A 24,399-nucleotide genomic window follows, 5' to 3' on the forward strand; every position below is an offset into this window, starting at 1 on the left:
TCTCTCATGTATAAAAATATTTCAGATGCATCGAGTTTCTGACACAGGATAAATCTCTATTTCATACTAGAATTTTTTTAACATACAACCCTAAGTTGTAGATTTCAACTACTCAAAGCAATAATATTTCTGCATGTCGTTTTTAATCAGAGGTGTCTTTCATAGTATCTTTCTTGTGATAGCTGCAGCTTGGAATTGACTGTGAAATAGTAATTTGTCTTTTTGGGGAACAAGAAAATTTGAATATCAGTATTTCTGAGGAAATAGCTAATAGCAAATGTAGTGTGAGAACTGGGAAAGGGAAGATGTTTGTTTCTGTAATTGCTGCCTTTGTGGATTGCTACCTGAAAAAGATTACAAGCTAAATGAGTTTTACCCAGTTACTTGGTGCCTTATTCATCGATAGCAGTTGAGAGTGTTTGTTATCAAATTCCTCAAGCATTTCCTGTCCTTTGTGTCCCTGAGATGAGAGATGATATTCTGCTGATGTCTCTTCGCAGGACCTGTTGTTCAGTGTGTGCGCTCTCAATATCATCTCCACCATTGTCTGTGCTTTGGCAACAGCAATGTGTTGCATGCAGATGGTTTCTTCTGATCTTCTGCAAATGGTGAGTACGTTTCAGTGGCAACACAGGGTTTGTCCAGCATAACACAGTGTCCTTCTCTGTGGATACTCATTTGCACCTACTCTTTGCTTATAAACTTCAGCCTGTTTGTGTGTCTCTGTGTAGTGCTAGAATGTGTGTGTACATGGGTGTATTTTATCTGCATACATCTATAGAAACATAGCACATAGATGTATGCAGCATGAGGAGCTGCTGTGTTTTAATGTTTATGTGCTATAGTCGAGTGGTATGATCAGGATTTTGCAACTGGGAGTTGTTCTTTTTGTTAACGAGGTTATTAATGAGGTTCAGTTACAGATGCACGTTACATTTGCTGTCATCACTTGTATATTATCTCCAGTTTCCACATTCCCCAGAGCAATTACTTAGCTTTAAGACCCCAGTTTTCATTACTAGATTGGCATGAGAACTACGGAGTATGAGAAGTATAAGCTCAAAACTGAACTTTTCACAGCCCTGCGCCAATAATTTGTTTTCATAAGGAAAACATGTTCAGCCTCAGAGTAGCATTTGCCTTCAAAACAGGAGCAAAAAGGATCATTAGTCTTCTGCACAGTCAGCTGCATCACAGGATGCTGTCTTGTTTTGGTTGGACAAAGGCAGCTTTCCTATTCCAAATCAGTGTTGGGGTTCACAAGGTTTCAATGTAAAAAAAAAAAAAAAAATTGAATTAAAAACCTTTGTATTTTTCAGACCAGCTCCACTGCTTGTAACCTTGCTCTATTGCTGATTAATCTAGGAAATGTCCTGTTTAATAAAGGAGAGCAAACACACAAATCTAATACTGGCCATTTGTGCATTCTGGTATTGGAAAAGTTTGCATGGATGGAAGACTGGCCCAGCAAGTTAGCTGCAAACCATTCAAACAAAACAGAGATGTTATAAAGCCTGCCCATGCAGGCACGGTTGTTTCAAAAATGAATAAATAATTAGAAATACACTGGGTGCCATGGGTATTGATTTAAATGCATGAATTACAGAGATAAGGCTGCCCCTTCTAGCCAAGTGTTCCAGTCACTGGGTTTCAAACCCAGTTAATGAATATCTTCAGTCTGGGATCTGGTGTTTGCTTCACATAGTAATGGGTATAATAAGTTGGGCTTGTATGTTTAGGTAATTACTGCAAATAGTACATAAATGCATTTTTGCTGTAGGGCTCTGTGTGTGCATGTTGTGCAGGCTTGTAGAGGCTTATTTGTAGTGCTTATTTAATAACACTAGTATGGATGGGAAACAATCAACAGAAATAATAACTTCAGCTGATGACACTTATATTTTAAATGTTAAAGGGCCTTTATCATATTCTGGGTATTCTTTCTTTTCATACACTCTCCCCTCCATGTTTACTCCAAGAACGCCCATTGACTAAAGAACTTTTTCACCTTGCAGTGATGATGGGGAGATGAAGAGATTAGCATACCTCGAAAAATCTGTCTGTCTAGTGGAAAAATGGTAGCAGTGATCCAGAAGCGTATGTTCCAAGAATCTTGATCTACACTTAATGGTATTTAGCAGTGTCAGAGGAAAAAAGCAAATAGGTAACAATGAACCAAGATCAATATTAAAGTGCTTCTGATGGGCATAAGCAAGAAGCAGTAACCTCAATAAGAAGTCAAATTCCTAAAAGCACATAATTTTTCTCTCTGCAACCTCATTCTGGATGTCTTTAAGATTCTTTCTTTGCCACCTGGCGATGCTGCCATTTCTTGGTTTCAATGTTTATTTATTTTTGCTTCCTATGCTTTGTGTTTCCAGCTTTCTGTCTTCCTGCTTAGTTGTTCGTTCTCCCACCCTTTCAGCTCCATCGACAAGAATTTTCTTCCTTCTCCCCAGAAGAAGGGAAATACATATATATCTATATTTCTGCTCAGTCCCAGTCTTTTCTTGTTTATCAGTTTTTCCCTTTCTTTTTTCAGGTTGCTGAGCCAGATTCCTACCGGGCCTAAGTGAGCGTAACTTCCCTGGGGCTACGCTGACTTAGACCAGCTCAACTCTCACCTGAGGATTTCTTTTTCTTTCACTACTTTCAGCCCATTGTCCCATGATCTGCAGTTCCCCTTTGCTCTACTACACCCAGAAATCTGATTAACTTCATTTTCTCCTGCTTGTTAATGCTGGATTTGTGCTTTTTCCTTTTACTTTTCACTGATGCGTGCATCTTCTCTTAGCTGGGTTGTACCAGGTTGGAAGTTTGACAGCAGCAGCAAGAGCTACCACTCCTCATAGCTGAAAAGGTTTTAATTATTGTGCTGATGGTTTTACTCTGTTCTGCAGTGTTCAGGAGCTCCGTAGGCTCTCCTGTAACAAGAAGAGGCAATAGGGAACACCCTCCTTGGATGTCATTAGGTTATCATTAGAGCAATCAGTTCTGTGATTCCTGTGCTGTGTTCTTGTCTCAGAAATTAATCCATTGGAATGGTAATTTTTGCAAATTCAAAGAATTCCAATTTATTGCTTAGCAACATAAAGCAGGTGTAACAGTCTCAAGAAAATCTGCAGCAGTGATTCCGTGATTTTGTGCTTTGTTGATGACTTTTGCATACAGCAAGTGTCTTGATTCATACAGGCAGACTGATGTATTTTACTGGAAACTGCTGTCTTCTGACATCCTCACCTTTAGGAAAAACATCCTAAAAACACAAACACAAGCTGTCCAGTAGTAAGCACAGTTTAAATTTTCCAGTGAATTTGAAGAGGGGTTTTTTGGTTTAAAACCTGTCCTACCCAACAAATATTTTATTTCAAGTGCTAAGAAAAAAAAATACAGCAAAATGCTTCAAAGTGGTTTTATTGCTTTATATGTTATTTTATATTTGTTTCTGGATTGTTCCTTGTTTGAGTTGACTGTTTTAGAAAGTACCCCAAAATTTTCATTTCACTTTAATTTCTCACTGTGTTAAGTATATGCATTTGCTCAGGCAAAGAAACCCTGCCAATTGTACTAAAGCTGCAAGAGAAAGTGATACCATAGCTAAAGATTGAAAAGGCATTGTTGTGTTTCACTAGAGAGTTTAAGGCTGCACTCCATTACAGGGCTTCCCATAATTGTTCTTTCCATGTACACACCCCTCCAGGAAATAAATGTGAATCAAATCAGATCATATCAAGGCTCTGTAATGTGAAGAAACCGCTCTTAATAACCAAACTGTCACTTCCATAATATTTCATTTGTTGCCTGAGGCAGTTTCAGTTTGCATCTTGTCTGATGAATGGCTACTGCAAAAATGCACTCAGTTCTCTTCAAAAGGTAGCTGCCTGGATTAAAGTAAGAAATACAAGGCATTACACCCACTGTGGCCGAGCTAAAGCATGAATTACACCTCTTCCAGCCCTCCTTCCACTCCAGATCTGTTTATACACTTCTTATCCTAGAAGTGCTGGCACTGATATCATTGTGTTCTGATTTTATCACCATCACTGTTAGTAGCTGTTCATGTTGTGTGATACCTAAAACCATCTGTTATTTTGTAAAGAAAATAAGGTAATGATGACACATGCAAGCTGTGATGTTTAATTACTGTTTTCATCAGTCCTAGTGATAATTCAGCATGTCATTATCTTAATAGGCTGTAGTTAATATTTCTACTCAAACACCTCACAGAAAGCATCTCTGTGTGAGGGTAATATGTTGCTGGCATTGTTTAACCCCCATATTCTGGTGAAATAGTGATAAGAAAAACCTGCAGAGGGAAACTTAAATGAGAATTGATCTTACATTATTACATATAATTTTTTATTTAATCTAATGACATCAAAACCTAAATAATCCTTTTTTGGGCACAAGGTTCACTTACAGGTACTGTAAAACCCAGATGACAGTGCCTTGAGAAATATGTATTGGGAAGGATGTACATCCATAGAAAAACCCTAAATGTAAATATGGTTGCATAAATACTCCCCTCACACCCACCATAAATGCAAGCCTTAGGTCAGGAAATCTTTTGACATTTTTAACAAATGTAGCATTTTTCATCAAAGAATTTTTTGGTAAAATAAGAATATTTAGTATGAAAGACTAAAATACAGTAAGAACTTAAAAAAAGATATCACAGAGCAATGCTCATGAGGCTACAGAGGTAATGGCTTGTGATGGTTGTAGGAACAGCAGCTGGAAACAATGAGCAGAAAAATCTGAATGTGTTTTCCTTATCAAGATATCTTCTGTCTCATAATTTCCCTTTAAGATCAGGGACAAATTAGAAGAGTCAACCATGGTCCTTCTGTTCTTGTAGACAATCAGAGTCTACATTTCCCTTCAGCAGATACTGATTCCAGTTTTAGAAAAGGAAAACAGCAACCTGTCCAGGCAGACAGTTAACTGAGGAAGAATTGTAGACCTGAGTGTATTGCACAGAGCTTTCACTCAGTATTTAATTATATGCAATTAGAAATTTCTATTTCCCATTCTCAAAAATCAGCAGATTTTTATAAATGACTGAAATGAGAATAATGAACTCTGGAGTCTCCAAAGGACTGATTTTGGAGTTATACAGTGCATGTAATAAATGTGATATGGAAGACAGAGGTAATTACATGCAGATACAGGAAAAACTGAGATAAGTTTCCCTTAGAGCACCAGGCACATACTGATATATGGCACTTGTGGCTGAGATAAGCTGTAATTGCTGAGCTCTGGCCCCAGCAGTGGCGTTTACGTGGGGTCAGTGGTGCTGAGAGCTGCAGGATGCACAGAGCACAGAATGTCTCTGCTGCTGTTTCGTGGGCAGGTCCCACAGCTGGGAATCCTGGTGCAGAGCTGTTAGTCTCGCGTGCCTTGGGCAGAAGGATGGACCACATGGTATCCCCTGAGGAACTGTTTCAATAGAGAATTATATGGACAGGTCTTTCCTGTTTCTTCAGTTCCTTAACGGGGTCTTCTCCATCAGCTTTTACCTCAGTGTACTCAAAATTTTCAGAACATGAATAATACCTTCTGATCACTTCAGTGACCAACTTACAGACAACCTTTCAGTGAAGAGCTGGAAATTCAGTCTGACAAAAAGAGAATGAGTTTTACAATTTTTCACATATCTATGTGATGGTGTTTATTTCACCTGGAAAAATTAAACACTGAGAGATGTGTTATTCTTCACTGGGCAGGCATAGCTGATGAGTCTGTCTGCAGGCTGTGAGCTGGCAGAGGAGGTCGCTGGTGTCCAGCCCCATTGTTGGCTGTGTGGAATTCTCAGTACTGTGGCAACGGACCCTTGAGCATAACTGCATTTTCAAAAACTTTTACCTCTTTTGGAAGTGGAGTAATTGTAGCATTTGTGCTTCTAATTCTCTGCTTCCTAAAAACTTGCTGATGCTGCCATGGCAAACTTCTGTATTGAGTGCAGATCCAAGCAGTGGGTTTATAGTATTTTACAGCTTTCTTGTTTACCCTGCTGCAACCAGACAGAGAGCATGTTTTACTCCTGCCTCCTAACTGCAGACAAAATTAAAAAAAAAAAAAAAAAAAGTAGTCCTCACTATGAGAGCTGTTTAAATCAGGCTGTTCCACTCTGTCCAGGTCAGATGTGCCCAGTGAAAACACACTGAGTTCTGTGCTCAGTGTGTGCTCTGTGTTCCACACCCTTTAGCACGTGCGCTGGGCTGTGTGATGCCCATCCAGTATCAGACACGTTTCACACACTGACGTAAGGCCAAGGATGAGAAAATACCTGTCTGTGTCAGTGTAATAGTCTGAATGCCAAGCTTCAAACATAAGGTCAGCTGTTTCCTAAAAGAGCATGAATTCCAGATCTGTATTTCATTGCCTGTCAGATTGCTGAAAGCTCCCAGCATCCAACAGCTCCAGGAGGGTAACAGAAATGGTTGAGTCGTCTGGATTTCCACAGCTGTGGGCTTTCTCTTTCTTCTAGTAAATATGTTTGAAGTATCTGTTGATAGCTATAAATTTTTGCTAAGCTTTTAATGCAGTTGGGTATTTAGCATTTACCAGAGATGCTGTATGCTGTTTATCTTTGTCTGCAACCATTTTCTATCCATTGTTTCTGCAGTGGCCATTAGTTTAATCCCAAGGCTGGCTGGGAGTCCCACTGTGTGAGTTGTTCCGTGGTGTGAGCTGCAGTTTTTGACATGATATTGAGTGCAACTTGATCCTGTTTGTCCTGGTGACTGAGCAGCCACCCCCATTTTCTGCTCGGCGGTTCTTGTTGTTGCCTGCCCCATTTGCCATCAGTGTCTTGAGACTGATTATTTGATAACAGCTGTCTTCTAATACCAGAAATGTGTGTTTCTGTGTGAAAGTATTTGTCAGTGTTTCTTCAGCTTTCTCAGCTCTTTGCATTTTATTACTGTCTTTTTTTAACCTATGAAATTTGTATTAAGCCTTTGCTGAAACCCTGCCAGACTTCACTGTTTGAGACTAACTCTTGAAGATATTTAAAATACATTTTGTAGAAAGAATAAGCTTTTTCAGGCTAACAGAGATCGGTAGACAACATAGTATGGAATAAAATATGACTTAATTCCCACTTACTAGCTTTCAGTTGTTTTCTCAAGGATGTCTGTTCTTTCTGGTAATCCCTTATATTTGCTATTGTTTCATTTCCTGCTAGTTTCCCTCTTACAGCCTTTTTCACTTTAATTTCTGTGCCTTCCAGCAGGATGATATCACACAGGTAAACTGTTGTTTATAAACACCCCCAAACATGTGTATTTCCATGTCCATCCTGCTGCTCGTTGTCAAGTGTTGGTCACAGTTCGTTGCCATGGTTTGTATTGCTGGACCTGAAAGGGATGCAGATAATTCTGCTGTTCAACCGAGCTGCATCCAAGCATTAGATCTTTTCCTCCTGGAACCACAGCCCCTTCTGCCCTGTGTAACACCTCTCCCTTCTGTCATGTCCCACAAAGTGTGTGCTGATGGTTCACCTGCTGTGAAAGTGCCCTGTGTTTAATTGCCCTGTTCAGACAGTGGTAAGGGTATCACTCCCAGTATGAGGCTGAATGGATCCAGCTCCAGGGAACTCCAGGACTGAGGGAACAGAGCTACAAGTTCTCTGGTGCAAACCAAAGCTTGGGGTCTATGGCAGTATGGAAACAGTCTGGGAGTAGGTCAAGGAAGTTGTAAATTAAAATAGTTTTGTTTCCAGACTGTAAAAATGACCCAAATTATCAACTCTTTTAGGAAGATGAGGGCAGTCCTGAGTTTGGTGGAGTCAAATAGTGTACAAAATATGACCCAGCACACTCAAATATTTGTCTTCATTATGATAAATATTTACAGGTTTTAGGTAATTATATTGAAGTTTGTCTTGCTTCCTTTTTCCTAAAAGATTCTTTCATGTATTTGAGATGGTAGCAGACCAGTGATTGCTTAGGGCAGAAGTTTGGAGTTCAATGGTTGGTATTAATGTAATGTTACACTTTGGGAAATGGCTGTTGAAAGATCAGATGAGTTTAGACCAAATGACTGCAAGAAAGTTGTGGGTTTGTTGGTTTTTTTTTCCTGTAAGCCAAACAGAGATTTTTGATTGTCTTGTAGCCCTCAGTTGATCCATGGGGACCAGATGGAGTCAGGTGTGGGTTGTGGGATCTTCAGGATGGTCCATATTTGATCTTGAACTAGTTCAGGGCTTTCCCAGAACACTTTTGAGTGTTCCTGATATCAATGGCATTGGAATGGCTTCTTCAAATCCCTGCTCTGCTGGAAGCTGATGAGGTCTCTGTCACAAATGTTGATGTGGTTCTCAGTATTATTACTTTTTATTGTGCAGTGTAATTATTTTCCTTTGGGTTTTGAGATGTGTATATGGAATAAATGTTTTTCTTACTTTCATACTAGTGCTTATAACCTTTATACCACATTTAAGTGTGCAGTGTCTGTATCACCAAACCACAAACAGCTATTAAGAATATTTCCTTTTACAAGAATAATAAAGAATAGCTATAAACAGGCCCCTTCATTGGAAGTGAAAAATGGGCGGGATATTTCCAGTTGTTTTGTCCAAAACATAATGTCTACATAGTAGCCTGTTTCCAGGTAGTTTTATTTGGCGTTGTTTTGGGGGTTGGTATTGGATTTTTTTTTTCTCTGTAAGTGCAAAGCAGTTCAGATTGGAAACTAAAACATACAAATGTTTCTTTTAGTAGTTATATCTATTTTTCATCAGTTATTAAAATAGAACTGATTACGTAGGGCTACAATAAGACAATATGAAATGTAGAAATGTTTCTTGGAAAGCCAGTAAATTTACAATGTCTGTGTCCTGCACCCTAAGACGGACTGACTTGGAGGTCCACGGCCTCTCTGTCTTTAGTAAAACCTTGTGCTGTATTTTGGCAATCTGACTCACTCTCCTCACTGATCACAAGTATTCTTATGCTCCCAGAAATGCCTTTTTCATTTCAGCTTGGGTATTAATGAATTTGGTATTGGTCAGGGTCGCTAATATTAACCTTTTATTAAAACTGATGATATTGGTGATGATGTTTCTACCGTCTGAAGGAACTTTACCTGTTCCTTTTCAGTTTCTGCCACAGAGGCCACATTCTGCCAATCCTGACTGCATGACTCCACATGGAACTGTCCTGCACCAAACCTTGGATTTTGATGAGTTCATCCCACCAATCCCCCCCCCTCCCTACTACCCACCGGAATACACCTGCACGCCCGTGGGGGAGGCACAGAGGTGATGCTCTCTCCCTGCTCTTGCGGTCAGCACAGTTCTGAGCTGTGGGCTAGGGAGCTCTTCCAAAGAATACAGAGCCAGATAATGTCCTTCACTTACATTAGGCTCTTCTCTGCCAGAGAGATTGCATTTGGGTTTTTGCAAACTTGTTAGGCTACATCTGGAAATATTTGTGTTAAAGCATTGCTGGAATAGAGAAGTGATTGAACTTAGCTAAGATAAGGATAACAATGTCTGGGCTTTGAGCAGAGGTCCCTTTGTAAGTGATCCTTTCACAGTTAACATTATACATTTGAAATTGAGTGTGAGATTTTATTTTTTTAAGGAAATTATTGCAATTAATGTGTATTAATTTGGACTAGTGGAGGACGTTAATGATGGCAAAACAGGCTGGTAAAGATGGCTGGCATCCTAAATAAAAAACAGTTGTTAAAGCTACCCTGTGAACCAGGGCTTCATTTTGGATGTCTAATAAATTTCTTGAATGTAATTTTTTGTAGTGTTATTTGCTTTGAATTCAGAGAAGTATTTACATCACTGTGGTATAGGTAATAAATCAATGCCATTTCTTAATTGTTTGCTTGTTTTTGTTTTTTTGTAGAAGTCTCCATTTGGACTTCCCTCATTCCCCATTTGGTGCTTTATATGAAGTAACCATTAATAGCCCAGGAATGCTGTATCCAAGTGAGCTGCCCCCTCCTTATGAGGCAGTGATTGGGGAGATGCCTGTCAGCCAGGTGAGGAAAACCAAGGGAAATTCTTCATGTGGTCTCCAAATTTTCATGGTGCAAAATAATTCTAGATAATCTTTAAAGAACAATCATTAGAAAATATTTTTATTGTTTAAAAACATTTTCCAGACCATTTTCTTTATAAGGGTTTAAGCTAACAAATTTTACTTCCTATGCAAGCAATGAGTATTTCTCTATTGCTTAACCTTCTGATTGTTAGTTTTCAGTCATCAGCTTCTGCTGTTATGTGGCAAGAAACTGCTACTCCTGAGAGTGAACTTGCAGAACCCTGAACTTGCAGAAAGGATCCAGTGTACTTGAGACAAATGTTTACCTTACACTTTTTGTTTTTTTCTGTACTGTGCAGTATTGACTGAGCTGAAACTGGAATTATAATGTATCTGCATGTACAGCCAGAGCTGATTCCAGCATCTCCTTGAAGGGATTTGTGGTAATTGAATCAGCTGTCACAAAGGGAAAATACTTACAATTGCTTTTAGAAGCTCTAATTTCTTTCAGGCTTCAGTAGAACTCCAGGAGTCAAACATTCTGGGTATTCCTTACCAGTTGTTAATAGCACACTGAGGAAATACCTGTGTGCAGATTGCCAAATTGCACCCACATTACAGAGGGGACTACTTTGCCTTTCCCCAAAGTAAAACATTGAAATATTTCCTAGTGACTTATTTCCATGTTGGGGGAAACCAGAATCGAAACCACGGACCTAAAGAAATGACACAAATTTTCACTATTATACACAAGATTAAGATAATTAATAAGAAGAGTGTCTGAGAGAAAAAGAACATTGAAATGCTAAACCTCCAAAAAAAATACTGTTAAATCTCCCCAAGGTATGCCTGCCTTTTTAGCTTTTGTGACTGACAAAGCAGTTTCTGACAGATCTTCTGATCCCTGCCTTGTGCTATATCCTCCACCCAACACAACAAACTGGCCAAACATTGCATTACTTTTGATTTGTATGGCTAAAATAGAATCTGTATACACTGCTGTGAGTAAAGTTCCTTGATGAATGGCAAGATTGGAGTTTTCAGGGCCATTTTCTTCTAGAATATTTTTAATCCAAGTTCCACCCTTTTTCCTTAGAAGGAACTTGCAGAACCTGCAAGCCTTGGAGAAGTCAGTATTTCTCAGTGATAAAAAAACATGGACAAAAGTGATATGAATCGTGCATGGTTTGGGGGGAAGGAAAAGGCTCCTATCTGTGATAAGAATTCATATGTGGTAGTAAGTAAGGATTAGTTTTCTATTTTTAGTAAAGCACAAAATCATTTTGAGCACTCTTGTAACTGGTACCACTCTTGGTGTGAGTGTCAACACGCAGCAGCACAATAGCACCAGCACTTAACAAAAACATCATTTAACAAGATGTGACTTGAAGCTGCTCTTGCAAGAAGAGCTGGGCTTTAATAAATAGATGCATTCACTGCTAATTTTTGGCATCTGGAGTCAGTTTCAGCACCTTCCCTGCTCACCTCTGGGCACCTGAGCTCCAGAGGTGTTTGTTCTAATCACCAGTGAAGATGAGTGGTGATTCCATTTCTAATAGTGATAGTTATGTAGTTTCTTACCAGGAGTGAGTGTATATGAACTTGGTAGTTGCTGTTCAGAGCTTGTGGCAGGCTCTGTGTCTCAGCACTGAAGCTCACTGGCAGAGATAACCAAAGCCTACAGTGACAGCCACAGATTTTTCTTGACAACAAAAGCCTTCATGTATTTTTTGCAATTAGTGTCCCAGCTGAGCTGTCTAAGACAGTTTTGGGTCTACAAGAAGAACAAAATGGAGACCTGAGTCCTCACATGCTGCAAATGCTCCCATAGAGCACAGTACAGTAGGAACTGAAATAATGAGATTTATAAATCCCTCAAAGGCAGGCTTGGCAATGGAAATCATCTCAGGGATTTAGCTACAAAAGTGCTTCTGGGAACCATTATGTAATAATGTCATAATTGTAAAACCTTTTACTGTGCATCAAGCAATAGGTTTTATTTGTTTTTAAATGGATTGAGGTCCTTAGAATTTTATTAAATTGTACCAAATTAGACTCGGTATTTCATGCATTTTATGGGCAACAAATGTCAGTGCTAATTTAAGTGGTTACATCCATGTAAAAATTGCTGTTGTCATCTGTACTGATTAGGAATTCCCATTTCATGACTATAAAAAAAAAGTGGTTTTCAGTGTTTTCCATGCAAAGTATTGACTGGGATGTAGAAAAGATAAGAACAAACAGATCAGCATTGTGAGTGAACTAAATCAATGGCAGTGTTTTATAAGGTTTTCTAACCTGTAGGCTCTGCAGACTTGTTAAAAGCACAGGTTTTCTTCTTTTTTTCTGTTGATGGCTTAGTAACTATCTGAGGATGTGGAATTCAATAAGTTTTTGTTACCCTTGGCTGTGCAGGAGCCTGCATGAAACCATGTGTGAACCAGCTGTTCCTGTGTGAACCAAAACTCTGACCTGGCTTCAAAATTGTCAGTGTTACCTGCTGCAATTAAAATCCTGGTTCTCCTTCCCTCAAGCAAGAAGGTTAATCAATTCCAAATGCACAGAAAATACATTCAGCAATTATTCAGGGACAATATAGAGTGTCAGTAAATGTTTCAGCACAAATTTTCTGCTGATGTTTTCCAGTCAGTGATTATGAAAGCATCTAGATTAAGAATTTATGAAAGCCCCTAGAATCCCTAGATTTTTAAAAAGAAACAAACACCCTTAAAACATTATACTGTTTCTTCCAAAAGGTAGTCAGTCTGAATTTTCTATAACAACAAAGAGCATTTGTGAACATTTCTTACTTTTCTAGTTAGTTCCCAGAACTTCCACAGTTAGATCCAGGTGTCACTTCAAGTGACACCACATTTTACTTTTTACCACAGATGTGATACTCTGCTACAATCAAGAAAGATCCATTGAGAAATTTCCAGGGGAATTCTTTAAAAATATTGAGCGATTTCACTTTTGCTTCCCAGTCCTCTATCCATCTCTTGCTGAATTAAAGTATTTCTGCTACTGTTCTTTGCTTGGAGTTGTATTTGCTAAACCTTAAAATAATTTTTAAAACCAAAATTTGTATCAAAAGAAGTTTTCTGGTCACTGGATCACAGAGAGAGAGAGAGAAAGAAAGAAAACAGTGAGCACAGTAAGTTATGCACAAATATATGTGCTTTAATCTACACTGGCATGTGAAATGGAAGCTCTTGCCCTAATAGCTTCAGACTAATTATGTCACATTCAATTTTTTAAGCCAGACACAGATTAAGTGCTTGACAAAAAGGTTTGCACAGAGGTGACTGATGCTGATTTCTACACTGTCACCAACCATAATAAGCTCTGCTAGTTAATTGTGGCCCTACAGACAGAAGTAGATATGGTGCTTTCTGCTCAAGATGGTATCAGTTTCATTCCTTTCAACCTTTTTTGTATTTTTTCTCTTTTTTTGTTACCAGCTATTTATTGGAATGATTTTTTTTTATAATCACATTCCCAAAGAACTGCTAAAAATCTATCAATATTGGCAACAAGGTCCAATCCAAAGTCTAATCAAATCAGTAGAAAGAAAATTTCCTAGATTTCAGGTATTTATGGATCCAGTCTTTCCAGCAGGAATGATTCTATATTTTGTTCACATGATTCTCAAAAATGAAGGGAAGTTACTCCCTTAGATCCACCCCTTCAGAAAAAAGGTGAGTGGTAATACTGTGTCCATTGAGCAGTCTCCACCAGGCTGGAGGGCACCTGGGTGGCAACCTGTTAAAAACACATTAACAACTAACATCCTCACAAATAACTAAAGGAAAATACTGCTCTTATGCTTGTTTTTGTGGTTTCTGGTTTTCTCTCTCCTATTTTAGGGTGATATGATGTGGTGAACAAAAAAACAAGCACAATATGAGAAATGCAGATTGTAGAAAGAGAGATTGCTTTTACTAAACTCAGATATTAAGTTTATTAGTGTGAGCCTGCAGCCCCAAGTGCCTGTGAATTCCAGATGAATTTACCTTGCAGATTCTGGAAATATGTAAAATTGCATTGAGCATGTGCCTTTGCACTGCATTTGCTCCTGACCCAAAGATGTAAAATAATTTAAACAGCTTTCAGTCTGAATAGCAGCTCATATGAAAGTGACTCAGCATTGTCAGGTGCGTCCTTCAGATCCTGAGCACTACATTTTGTTTGGTGAGTTGCAGGTTAATGAGCTCTTTCATTCCAAATGTTCATTTAGGTCACTGGTGCTGCCCAGCAAGTGTCTGAATCGAGCCTGGGGGAGAGAAACACGACCCCGGACTTCAGCACACAAGGTGATCGTGGCTTTGCATTTGTCTCCTTAGAAATGGAAGTGGGATTTTTGAGCTGACTTTCCCTTCTCCTTCTCCTCCTTCTCCTCCTTGTCCTCGTCCTCCTCCTCCTCCCCTTCCCCTTCCTAATGGTGAAAGAATCATTTGTGTTCAGGTTATTCATGACAAGCAGGACTTTCTCACAGTCAGAGGCTGGGGCTGGAAGTGCAGAGGAGAGTTTTGCTAGACAAAGAAAAGCTCTAGTTGAGCCCTTTGAGGTGGATCTGGCAACTGTCACTTCTCTTTGAAGAGTCCTGCACATTCCTGCAGCTTGTGTTTCATTGTCAGCAACCATGGGTGGCTTCCTGACCCTCACATTTCTTCTCCAAAGAGCAGTTTCCTCCATGGCTTCCAGGAAGCTGAACAGGAAGCTTGCTGCCTGGAGCACAGATGTTGACAAGTAGACAAGTAGCAGTACAGGGCTTGTTTATTTAAAGCTGAAAAGTCAGTATCGAGAACAGCACAAAGATGTCTTTGCTGAAGGACACTAGAAAGAAGTAAATTATTTCAGTGTTTTTTGCTTTGGCATTCTTCATCTGAGACCTTTTGAGTTCTTATTGATAAAAGAACTTGCAGATTTCTCAATTTAAGTCAGTCTACAGAACATGGGGAGAGATAATATTGGGAGGGTAGGCAAGAAGTTTTTATTTTTCTTGGAATCTGTTGTTTTGCAGTTTCTGTTGAGAGCACCTCTTTGATGGTCTCTGAGGCTGTTGATATCCCAGACCGTAGCTACTCCTCTGAAGATCTTTGTTCGCTGGAAGTTCAAGGATCTCTCCAATCTGCAGATCTTTCTCCCTACTGCATAACCCCCAAGGGGGCTGCAGACCAGAGCTGCAGTGCCCTGGATTGCCACACTCACTGCAGCTTTCACAGAACTCGCTCTGAGGGCTATCCTGATGAGGGGAACAGCTCCCACAGCCGAGCCTCTACAGACAAGTCTCAAGGACAGGAAAAGAACTGTGCCCACGGCAGGTCCTTGGACTGTTCCTCAGGGAATTACAGCCCCTCAGAACGAGAACTGCAGAGCTCTGCTCAGGAGAGCAGTGCCACGCCGCCTTTGAAGCAGAAGAAAACCTGCTGTGTGGACTTTCACCAGCCTCCTGCCACTTTCCTGACCTCTCCCTGTTTTGGGCCTGCGAATCCTTCACCACGTGCAGGTGGCCCCGAGGCTGCTGCCCAGCACCTGGCACAGCAGCCAGCCTCGAACATCGTCCGCTCCAGCAGTGCCCCCGTGTCCTGCTCCTCTGCCACTGAAGGTAGGTGTGGGACCCCAGGGCAGCAAACGTGGAGCAAAGTACTGGTATTGATTTGTGCAGCAATTGGTGCTGCTGGAAATTATGTGCAGTGTTCCCAAGAGGGTTGTCTTAGGTGTGAAGGCTTTAGCTCCATGCATATTTTCTAAATTTGAAAAATTTTAAGAATGGAAATGGAAAAATTGACAGAGTGAAATTAATTTTGGCTTTTCTAAATTTTACCATTCTTTCTGCACTGCTCAGAAAAACATGTGTTGAGTAGCTTTCCCCACCTCTCTATTACTGTTCTACTGAGAGGCTAAACTAAGACGTGCAATGGCAGGTGGGGTTTATTTAGGAGACTACTACTGGAGCTGTCATGCTTGTTGTACAGCAGGATGTGTTTCCTCAAGGTGACACTGACATTGGCAGTATTGGGGCATGTCAGAGGCTGTCACTGTGACTAGTGGCAGCGTGGGGTGTATGGTGAAAAGTTCTGAAGGACAAAGAAATGAACACGAGGCACATGACAAGATGATAAAGGAAAAGGAATGCTTTTGGCTGTTGTGGATGTATCTTCTGTTATGAATCTCCTTTTAGAAAAGTAGGGAAGAGAAAAGGAGGTGATAGCTGAACAGTGTATCTTCATAAAAATATGTGTGTTAGTGAAAAAGAAAGGGTCGATTCAGTAGAGAATAATAGCAGGAATGTAGAACTGTCTAAACCATTTGAAAGGGATCTAAGCTGTTTAGAGAGATTCAGAACGGTAACCTGGAGAAGTGGCTTGAAAGTAAAGATTAAAAGCTTTTTAAGATGTCATGGGTTGTGCTGCTACAAGATCTGTTCACCAGGCTATTTAAGGGATCTAGAGGAAAAATCATGTGACTAGCTTAGATCAAAAGGAGACAAAATATTGAGATAACTTGTTCCATTTAGGATGATGCTTTGGTTCTATTGCACTTCTTGCATCTTTATACTGTCATTTCAAACTTAGCTCAATAATTGAATGTCTTTTACCTTTAGAAATGTAGCCTCTGCATCTGAGCCAGGAAAAGTGAACCTTTAATCTAGAAGTCTGCATTTATTTTATGACATTTACTCTGCTAGGACATATGTGCAATGAAGCTGCCAGTAAGCAGACAGTAAGTAGGAATTTCTGAATCCTTTCTGCTGTGTGAAAGTCAAGAAGAACAACCCTTTCTCTTCTGGATGGGGCTCTGCAGCTTTGCAGAGCTGTGCTCCATATGCTCTGAGCAGCGTTTGCCGTGGGCAGCTGTACCCACGTGCTCCAGCTGGCTCTGGACACCTGCTGGAACAGATGCCCTGCCTCCCTTTTAATGTGTCCTAAATACATCCATCTTCTCTTCTGGAAAAGTGGCACGGAGGGACACGAGTTGGACATTACTGAGATGTAAGTGGGCTTAGCTAAGGCTGGAATGAAGAGGTAGAGAAAGTTCCAGAGATACTGACACACAGGGGTGAGGGAGCAAGAGCAGTGACTCGGAGGGGCTGGGTGCTGACCTACTTTGCTGCCTAGGGAGACACTTCCTAATGGAATCCTTCAGGAAAGGATTGACTTGAGTCTCTAGTTAAGCCTAGATGTATTTCTTCATACATCTGTTTGGCAAACTAGTTTGCAATATTTTACTCTGTGAAGGTTTACATTGCTTCCCCCTTTATTGAACCTGATTTGGAAATCATACATAGTTTAGAAGGAGCCCAGTTCTAATAACACATTCTGGCTGTTTGTAGCAGCCCTGAAGCGTATTTTTCCTAAACTGTGACAAACAGCTGAAGCTCTTTACAGTCTTTGTAAGTTTCAAAAGGCATTTGATCTGGATTTTTCATGGCTGATTGTTGATATTTACTGCAGAACTTTCAAATATACCTGTGGGATTGAATAATAGGCAAAGATAAAGGGAACCAACTGAGCTCCCTCAATCAACACACAAGAAAAAGTGCTTTGGGTTTTTTTCAGTAACATGCACTTACTTTTAAAAATTGTTCTGGAGTAAAAGAACTGGTCAAGTGGACTTAACTTTGTGAAAGACAGAGCTGTAACTACACATTGGTAATACTAATAACTGTGGATTTTGGAGAACTGAGGTTGGAGGAGCTTTAGCCATGTTCTCAAAAAGGAAAATACAGTGATGAGATTGTAGCTGGGGCTTGGGTTTTTAAAAGACACTTCCTTTCTACTATAAGAAAAAAATTACTAATTTATTTTCTGCCTCACCTCCAAGCCAATGTGAAGAGGTTCAGAAGCACAACCTTGACATTTATTGTGTAGATTTTTGTGAAATGGATTTTGAATTGCACTGTGAATGCACTGCCCATAGTTTGGAACACAAATTATTTGACGTGGGGATGGTGCATATGTGCAACAGGACAGTGACACCACAGCAATGAGATCTAATGAAACCAGTCTTTTAGGCCAATAAAACACAATCCATTTGCTTCAGGCACATCTTGACCTGATGGGGTCTGTATGGTATAGTCAAATAATTCTCCCATTAAACCTTTTTAAGTAAACTTGGGGGTTTTTTTAATATCTGTCATTCCTAGTGGAGAAATTATAAATGAAGGTTTAGTTTAATAGGTGCCTTTGTACTCACTGTGTACTCCCTGAAAAACATAAAAATGGTGTGTTCATGTACCACTGTCAGACATGGTTCCCTCCTAAAAAAAAAAATTACTTAGAAGTTAATAGTTTGCACATTTTTTCTGCCTTTTCCCTGTAAAGTTTGTCATGGCAAAGGCAGACAAAATCAACTCCTGGCACAGATGTTTATTACACTAAAATTCATTTGTAATCAGCTATGATAGACTATGTGGCTGTATCAGTTAAGTGCCTGAGTGATTATTGTAGTGTTTGTGTTCCAGATAATTCAGGGTCATGTCCAGTGGTGTAGTTTTGACTTGCTGCAAGTACATTAAACTGTTTAGTAATGGATGGGAAGACAGAACCTCTGAAGTGTCTCCTCTTAATAACCATGCCATGATTCATGTGCTACAGTACTGAAGCATAATAGAACAAATTAAAGACAGAATAGAAGCTGTCTTTCTTAATCTCTTACAGATTTGCTATGTTTTTAGCATCTTAACATTTGTTTCCTTTATTTAATTATTCACTCTACCAGAGAGAATTATGCCAGCTTTTCATTATAAACTGTCCCTGGAGATATGGAAGAAAACCTCTCCTAAGCTACCTAGAAGTTCAAAACCATTTTCAGTCTTGGAAACAGATTAACAACTAAATGTGAGGGTTTATTCCATCTTGTCACAAATGAAAAAGACTGCAAGTGGTAGTTACTGCACAGTCTGATCTCATCATCATTGATCCTCGTGCTGGAATCCCAGAAACTGTCATGAGATGGCATCCAAAGCTGTTTGTAGCTGCTTCATTACCTCTTGTTATTGATTGGTTCATCAGGTCCCACCCTGTCACCTACCCATTAATTTAAACAATGGTGTATTACATTTGTACTGAAAAGAATGACAATATATTTTAAAAAGGAGGAGAAATATTGAATAAAAATTCTGGCTTTGTAGAAATTAGAGGGATTAATCTTTCTTGGTTTTCCCATTTTCCAGTATGAACTCTGTCCATCCAGGAGATACAGAAAATGTCTGAGGTCTGCCTCTATAGGGAGCTTGCCATAGTTTCAGCACTTAGGTCTGAAATATTTAGGATTACAGAGGAAACCATAAAGCATGAGCTCTGTCTTCCTGTTTGTGTAACAACTCATAAGGCATTTCTGGCTGTAGTAGCTTCTCTTTATGAATGGACATCTTGAAAGCAGTATTTCTTCTGAGTAGTTTCATTCTGTAAAGGAGATAATAAAAGGTTCCAGTGTATTTTTCCTTGCTTTGGGCAGAGGACAGCAGGGGTTGACTTTGCTCTTTCTGTCTGCCTTTGGTTGAAGGTGATAATTGTGCCTGGACTTCCGTGTGCAGGCAGTGCCAAGATGCAGGATTATCTCCAGCTACAGGAGAAACAGGTGAGAATTGGTTTTCTAAAGCAGAAGATGGTTTTCCTTATTTTCTTTTAAAAATAATGAAAAGCTTCTGAGAGAGAAATGAGCCTTAAAAATTCTGGGGCAGAAAAGCCAGTTAACAGCATACATGTATGGTGTACAATGCTGATGGAACCTGCCTTGAATGAAAATAAATGCTGTGAATTAGGTCCTCTGGTTTAGATCAGCATTTTTGCTTTCTCTGTGTTTCTCACTAATCTCTCTTGCATATAATTTCTGAGGCCTAGAAATAGATATAACTTTAAAGTTGGGGCGAGGGGCTGGGCCAAAACTCTACAGGTTACATGTAACACAGAGTAGCTGGTGGGTTTCCTTACCATTAATGTCAACTGAAGTCCTTGAAGGTGGAGGTAACAAAAATGTCTGGTTTGTGAAGTACTTTAATTACCCACCCACTCATTCTCAAGGCAGTTCTCCTTGGCCATGGGAAGATCTTACTCCTGATTACTCCTAGTTACTCCTGGTTAAAGTTACCCATTTTGTAGCATTTACTTGACTGCATGTTTTTGCTACTCTTCAAACAAAACAGACATTTTATGACAAAGTAGAAACTTTGTGACAATATTTGTTTCGCCTTTTTTTTCTTTTCTCTTTTTCTTTTTTTAAACTATTACTTTAAAGATATTCTTCCCCCCCTTTTTTAGTTCCTGTCTCTGGTTCTCATATGGCTGCCTCTGCTTGCCAGCATTCTTTGAGCAGTTTTCTACCAACTGGAAAACAGAGGGATACAAGGAAAATTGATCTGCACCTAAAGCCAAAGGCTTTTCACACAGTCTCAAAAGAGCGGCCACACTCCTTAGTGGACCTTAAGGCCTATAAAGACACAAAAATTTTAGTGGCAAAATTTTTGGAACATTCAAACTGTAATCTCCCTCCAGAAGTGCGTCACGTAGTGAACAGCATACGGTCAGTCATTAAATCTGATGAGAGACACATGGAAGAAGCCATCTTCAGTGCCAATATCATAGACCAGGTAGGCCACTGATGTTCTAAAGATGTGTCCAGTTTCCATAGACAAATACCTTGTTTAAATGTTTTTACAGTTTAAGTTCTTCAGACAATTCTAACAGAAGCTCTTTTATAGTGACATGGCATTAGTAAGAAATAATTTGTATTTATTGGGCAGCACTACATTTTACACTGCAGTTCAGACAGAAAGCTTGGCTGTGCTCTCCAGGTGCCCAGTCCTGAGCCCTGACCAGCTGCAAGGACAGAAGCAGGAGGGATTCTGGAGGGCCGAACCCCCTTGGAAGAGTTTCAGTGTTAGACCGCTTAAATGAAATATTATTCACGGACTGAACCTTTTAAAAGAGAACTTCTCTTACCCCGTTTTCCCCGTTCTTCCCTCCTGCGCTGCTGCCCTTTCCCGCAGGTCATGACGAGCTCGCGGCGGGGCGCGGGCGGCTGCAGGAAGCGGCCGCAGGAGGATCTGCACCTGCGGAGCTGCGGCGCGCTGAGCTCCCCGCGCCGGGCCCCGCTCAGCCGCGCCGGCCGGCGGGAGCGGCCGCACAGCCTGATCGGAGTCTGCCGGGAAACCATCCTCTGACCGGGCCGCAGGTATGTCACGGCAGCAGAGAGAGGTGTGGAAGAAACCAGGACTGGCACAAGTGCAACTAGTGGATGACTTTAAAAGGAAAAAGTGTCTTCCTTTGGAATTCCACTTTTTTCCCCCCACAGCAGGATGAGAACAGCTGGTTTTCTGAATGTAAATTTCAGCCTTGATTTTTGCAAACTTTTAATTGATTTGTTAGTGAAGTCATAACAAATGTTTTCCCAACCAGAAATGCATTCATTCCACTGTACTTACAGAAATGCTACTGACGCTGCTCAGCATTTCTTGAAAACCATTGGAAACCCACCAGAGACTGGCTGTACAACTTAAAAGTTGTATTTATTTAATGTACCTCAAAGTGTTTTAACTATCGTCAGTGTTTTAATAAAAAACTATTTCTGGACTTTGCCTTTTCAGCAACTGATTTGGATACAGCCATAAAGGTGATTTATACACACATACAGTGCTGCTTCTAATCAATTTTTCCAGTGTCTTTCATTCCAGACTAACTGATCTGTCCAATTAAAACTGCTCCCCCCTCCCAGGGCTGCCCTTTTAAACTGCAGTACTTGCTGCAGTGTGGTTCATTCCTGCTCTCTTCTGAATGTTCAGCAGTTCAGTCCTGCAGTAGAGTGAGTGACTAAGAACTGATGTTTGATCCTCTGCAGCGTGTGACCAAAAGATGCATTAGGGAAGAAGACTGAAATTCTGCATTTCCAAAAAGCATCTTTCACAAACTTTTTACCAACAACAACTGATAGGAAGTTAGAGAAATTTTTATCTAGCAGAGCCTTGAATATTTTCAAAAAGAATTGTTACTGCAATTCATAGTTTTGACAATTTTATTACTAAAACGTGTTATTGTGGTTCTGCTGTGTTTATGGTTTATTTAACATTGATCTTTAAAAAAAATCAAAAAGTAAATATTGACACTGATTTCATTACCAGCATAAACACAGGTCTGCCAGCAACATCTTCCAGTGCAAGCTTCATCCTGGCTCTTTCAGAGGAAATTGGAAAGGCCTTAAAGAGAAGGTTCTCATAAAGAACCTACCACAGGTTGATGTTTCGGGATTTTATTTTTTTTTTGCAGCAGTGCTTGTCAGTAGCCTTAGTTTCCATTTGAGGTTTAATCATATACTGGTTTCATTTGTGTCTCTCTGAGCTGGGCAGACATCCTGTGAAAAGGTCACAAAGGAATGTAGCTGAAGATGGGTAGTTTAAGTTTTACAGATTCATCCATTTTAATGTATTTTAATTATAGCATGCTTCTGTATTGATGTGAAGTTACAGTGACATCCAGTGGCAACAAGGTATGCTAATTGAAAGCTTCTACTCTCAAGATCATAATGATACACAAATTCCTAATTCAAGAGAATATTTCCTTTAAAAAAAGAAATCTGTGACCTTTGCAACTGCACTTAGATGAAGAATTAAATAATCTACTTGGAATTTTTTACTATGTAAAGTTACACAACAAACAAAATAAGCAAGCTTCCTTTCTTATTTCAGATTTATTAGTGATAGGTTAATTCTTTCCTAAGGTCAGTTGCATGCAACACACTACTCCTTGAAGTACAGTCATCTAAAGCTCTTTAGTTACTGCATGGTAAGGCTTCTTAAGTCACAGTGTATTTTCTTCAAGGCCTTGGCCAAAAGAAAAAAAATAGACAAAGTTACACCAATTAACATTTATCTCATAAGGAATACAACTTTACTACTAGGTTTTTTATCTACACACATTCTAATACTGCTGATGGTGCTAGGTTATTTGTCAAAACAATTTACATTCAGAACACATTGCCTTAGGAATAAGAATGCTTTATAAAAGACAGAAACAGGTAAGCATGGCTTTCCCATTTTGAGCTATTATGAACAAAAAGGTAATATGCAAAAATTAAAGGAAAAAAAACCCCAGCCCAACACATACATTACACAACCTGTGCAATAAGTTATCCATGAAACAACTCTGTTAAATCATAAAAATCACAAGCATTAAAAATAAATATGTATCTAAATAAATATTTTGATTTTAATCTTGTGGCAATTATTCTTTATTTAGCATATGAAACACTTGTTACATGTTTATGTTCACACCTTGCCAAACAGGTTACACTTGTCATAACAATACCAAGTACTACAGTGGTTTTCTTTACAGTAGAATCTAAAAGTTTGAACTGCACACATTCCTTTCCACTGAAATACCATAGATTCAGCACCAGTTTTAAAATTATGCAAAGTCATCAGTATTGGACCACTTTATGGGACTGGGATTTTTTTTTAACTTGAGGCAGCCAGAACTTTCTCTAATTGCTTCTCTTTGCCATTTCCTGCAGTCTCATTCATCAAATATTCACATTCACTGTGTTATCAAACAAGACAGACATACATCACTCCACATAAAGGTTACAAATAAATATGTTTTAAGTTCTATGAGAAAAGAGTTTAGAAGATGTTCAAAATACTTAAATGTTTACAAAGATTTTTGTCAGTGATTATTGTCCTTGACCATCCTTCTCAACACTTTTTGTCAAAGAAATAGAAAGGAAGGAGAGAAAAGGCAGAGACACCTGTCTGTTCCTTGTTCTGGAGTCCTCAGGTCAGCTTCCAAGCCTTTCATTCATACAAAATACAAAATTCTCTTCAGTTATGACAGCTTCAGCTTGGATGGAAGATGTTAGATGTACAGGGGGGTCTCTTGACCTGTTAGGAGCCTGAACATGGCAGCTGGCATAGTCTTCATGTGAATCTGTCAATTGATTACACAGACATTAATAGAGTTTAAAATAATCTGGAGGGTCCCATCTGTCTCTCCCTGTGGTCAAAGTGCATTTTTTGTCCTGGCTTCTATAGATTTTTTCATAGAGTTTCTAGTTCCAAGTTCTCTGGTTTTAGGATGCTGGTTTGCTGTCTTTGCTTTTTTTTCATGATGGTTCGGGGTTTTTTGTTTAGTTTAGTTTTGTTTTTTAATTATTTATTAATGACAATTATATGATGTGACATCATATAGTTTTAGAAACCACCTAAACACTTTTTGTTGATACACCCTACTCCAATTACAGTAAAATTTACAGACCTTAAATAAGAAGTAGCACAAACCTCTCTGAAAATTCCTTCTGCTGTTCTGGTATTAATGGAACTTAGATTTGTATTCTATCTTCCTCTCTGTGGGAATGTCATTTCATATTTTCACTGAATTACACTATGATCCTCTGAACACAA

The 24,399-nt window shown here is 39.4% G+C and overlaps 2 protein-coding genes across 6 annotated transcripts in view; one reads left to right on the forward strand and one right to left on the reverse strand.

The window, feature by feature from the left end:
- FAM189A1 (family with sequence similarity 189 member A1) overlaps window positions 1-21,624 on the forward strand; it is an 86,461-nt gene extending 64,837 nt beyond the window's left edge. Inside the window, exons 5-12 of one of the 2 annotated variants that reach the window (XM_041469068.1) lie at window positions 501-608; window positions 9,105-9,265; window positions 9,867-10,002; window positions 14,242-14,317; window positions 15,028-15,612; window positions 19,515-19,589; window positions 20,270-20,598; window positions 20,998-21,624. In XM_041469068.1, coding sequence (XP_041325002.1) covers window positions 501-608; window positions 9,105-9,265; window positions 9,867-10,002; window positions 14,242-14,317; window positions 15,028-15,612; window positions 19,515-19,589; window positions 20,270-20,598; window positions 20,998-21,171 — 1,644 coding nt within the window. In that variant the 3' untranslated portion in view covers window positions 21,172-21,624. The remainder of the gene's footprint in view (window positions 1-500; window positions 609-9,104; window positions 9,266-9,866; window positions 10,003-14,241; window positions 14,318-15,027; window positions 15,613-19,514; window positions 19,590-20,269; window positions 20,599-20,997) is intronic. The other variant, XM_041469070.1, reaches the window with a different exon arrangement.
- A 403-nt stretch (window positions 21,625-22,027) lies between these two features.
- APBA2 (amyloid beta precursor protein binding family A member 2) overlaps window positions 22,028-24,399 on the reverse strand; it is an 85,637-nt gene continuing 83,265 nt past the window's right edge. For 3 of the 4 annotated variants that reach the window (XM_041469239.1, XM_041469242.1, XM_041469240.1), the window contains one exon: window positions 22,673-23,926. In XM_041469239.1, the coding sequence (XP_041325173.1) occupies window positions 23,855-23,926 (72 nt within the window). In that variant the 3' untranslated portion in view covers window positions 22,673-23,854. Of the gene's footprint in view, window positions 22,356-22,672; window positions 23,927-24,399 lie in introns of those variants that run through there. The other variant, XR_005955294.1, reaches the window with a different exon arrangement.

Source organism: Pyrgilauda ruficollis, unplaced genomic scaffold (assembly GCF_017590135.1).
Source record: "Pyrgilauda ruficollis isolate IOZ18807 unplaced genomic scaffold, ASM1759013v1 scaffold23, whole genome shotgun sequence".
NCBI lineage: Eukaryota > Metazoa > Chordata > Aves > Passeriformes > Passeridae > Pyrgilauda > Pyrgilauda ruficollis.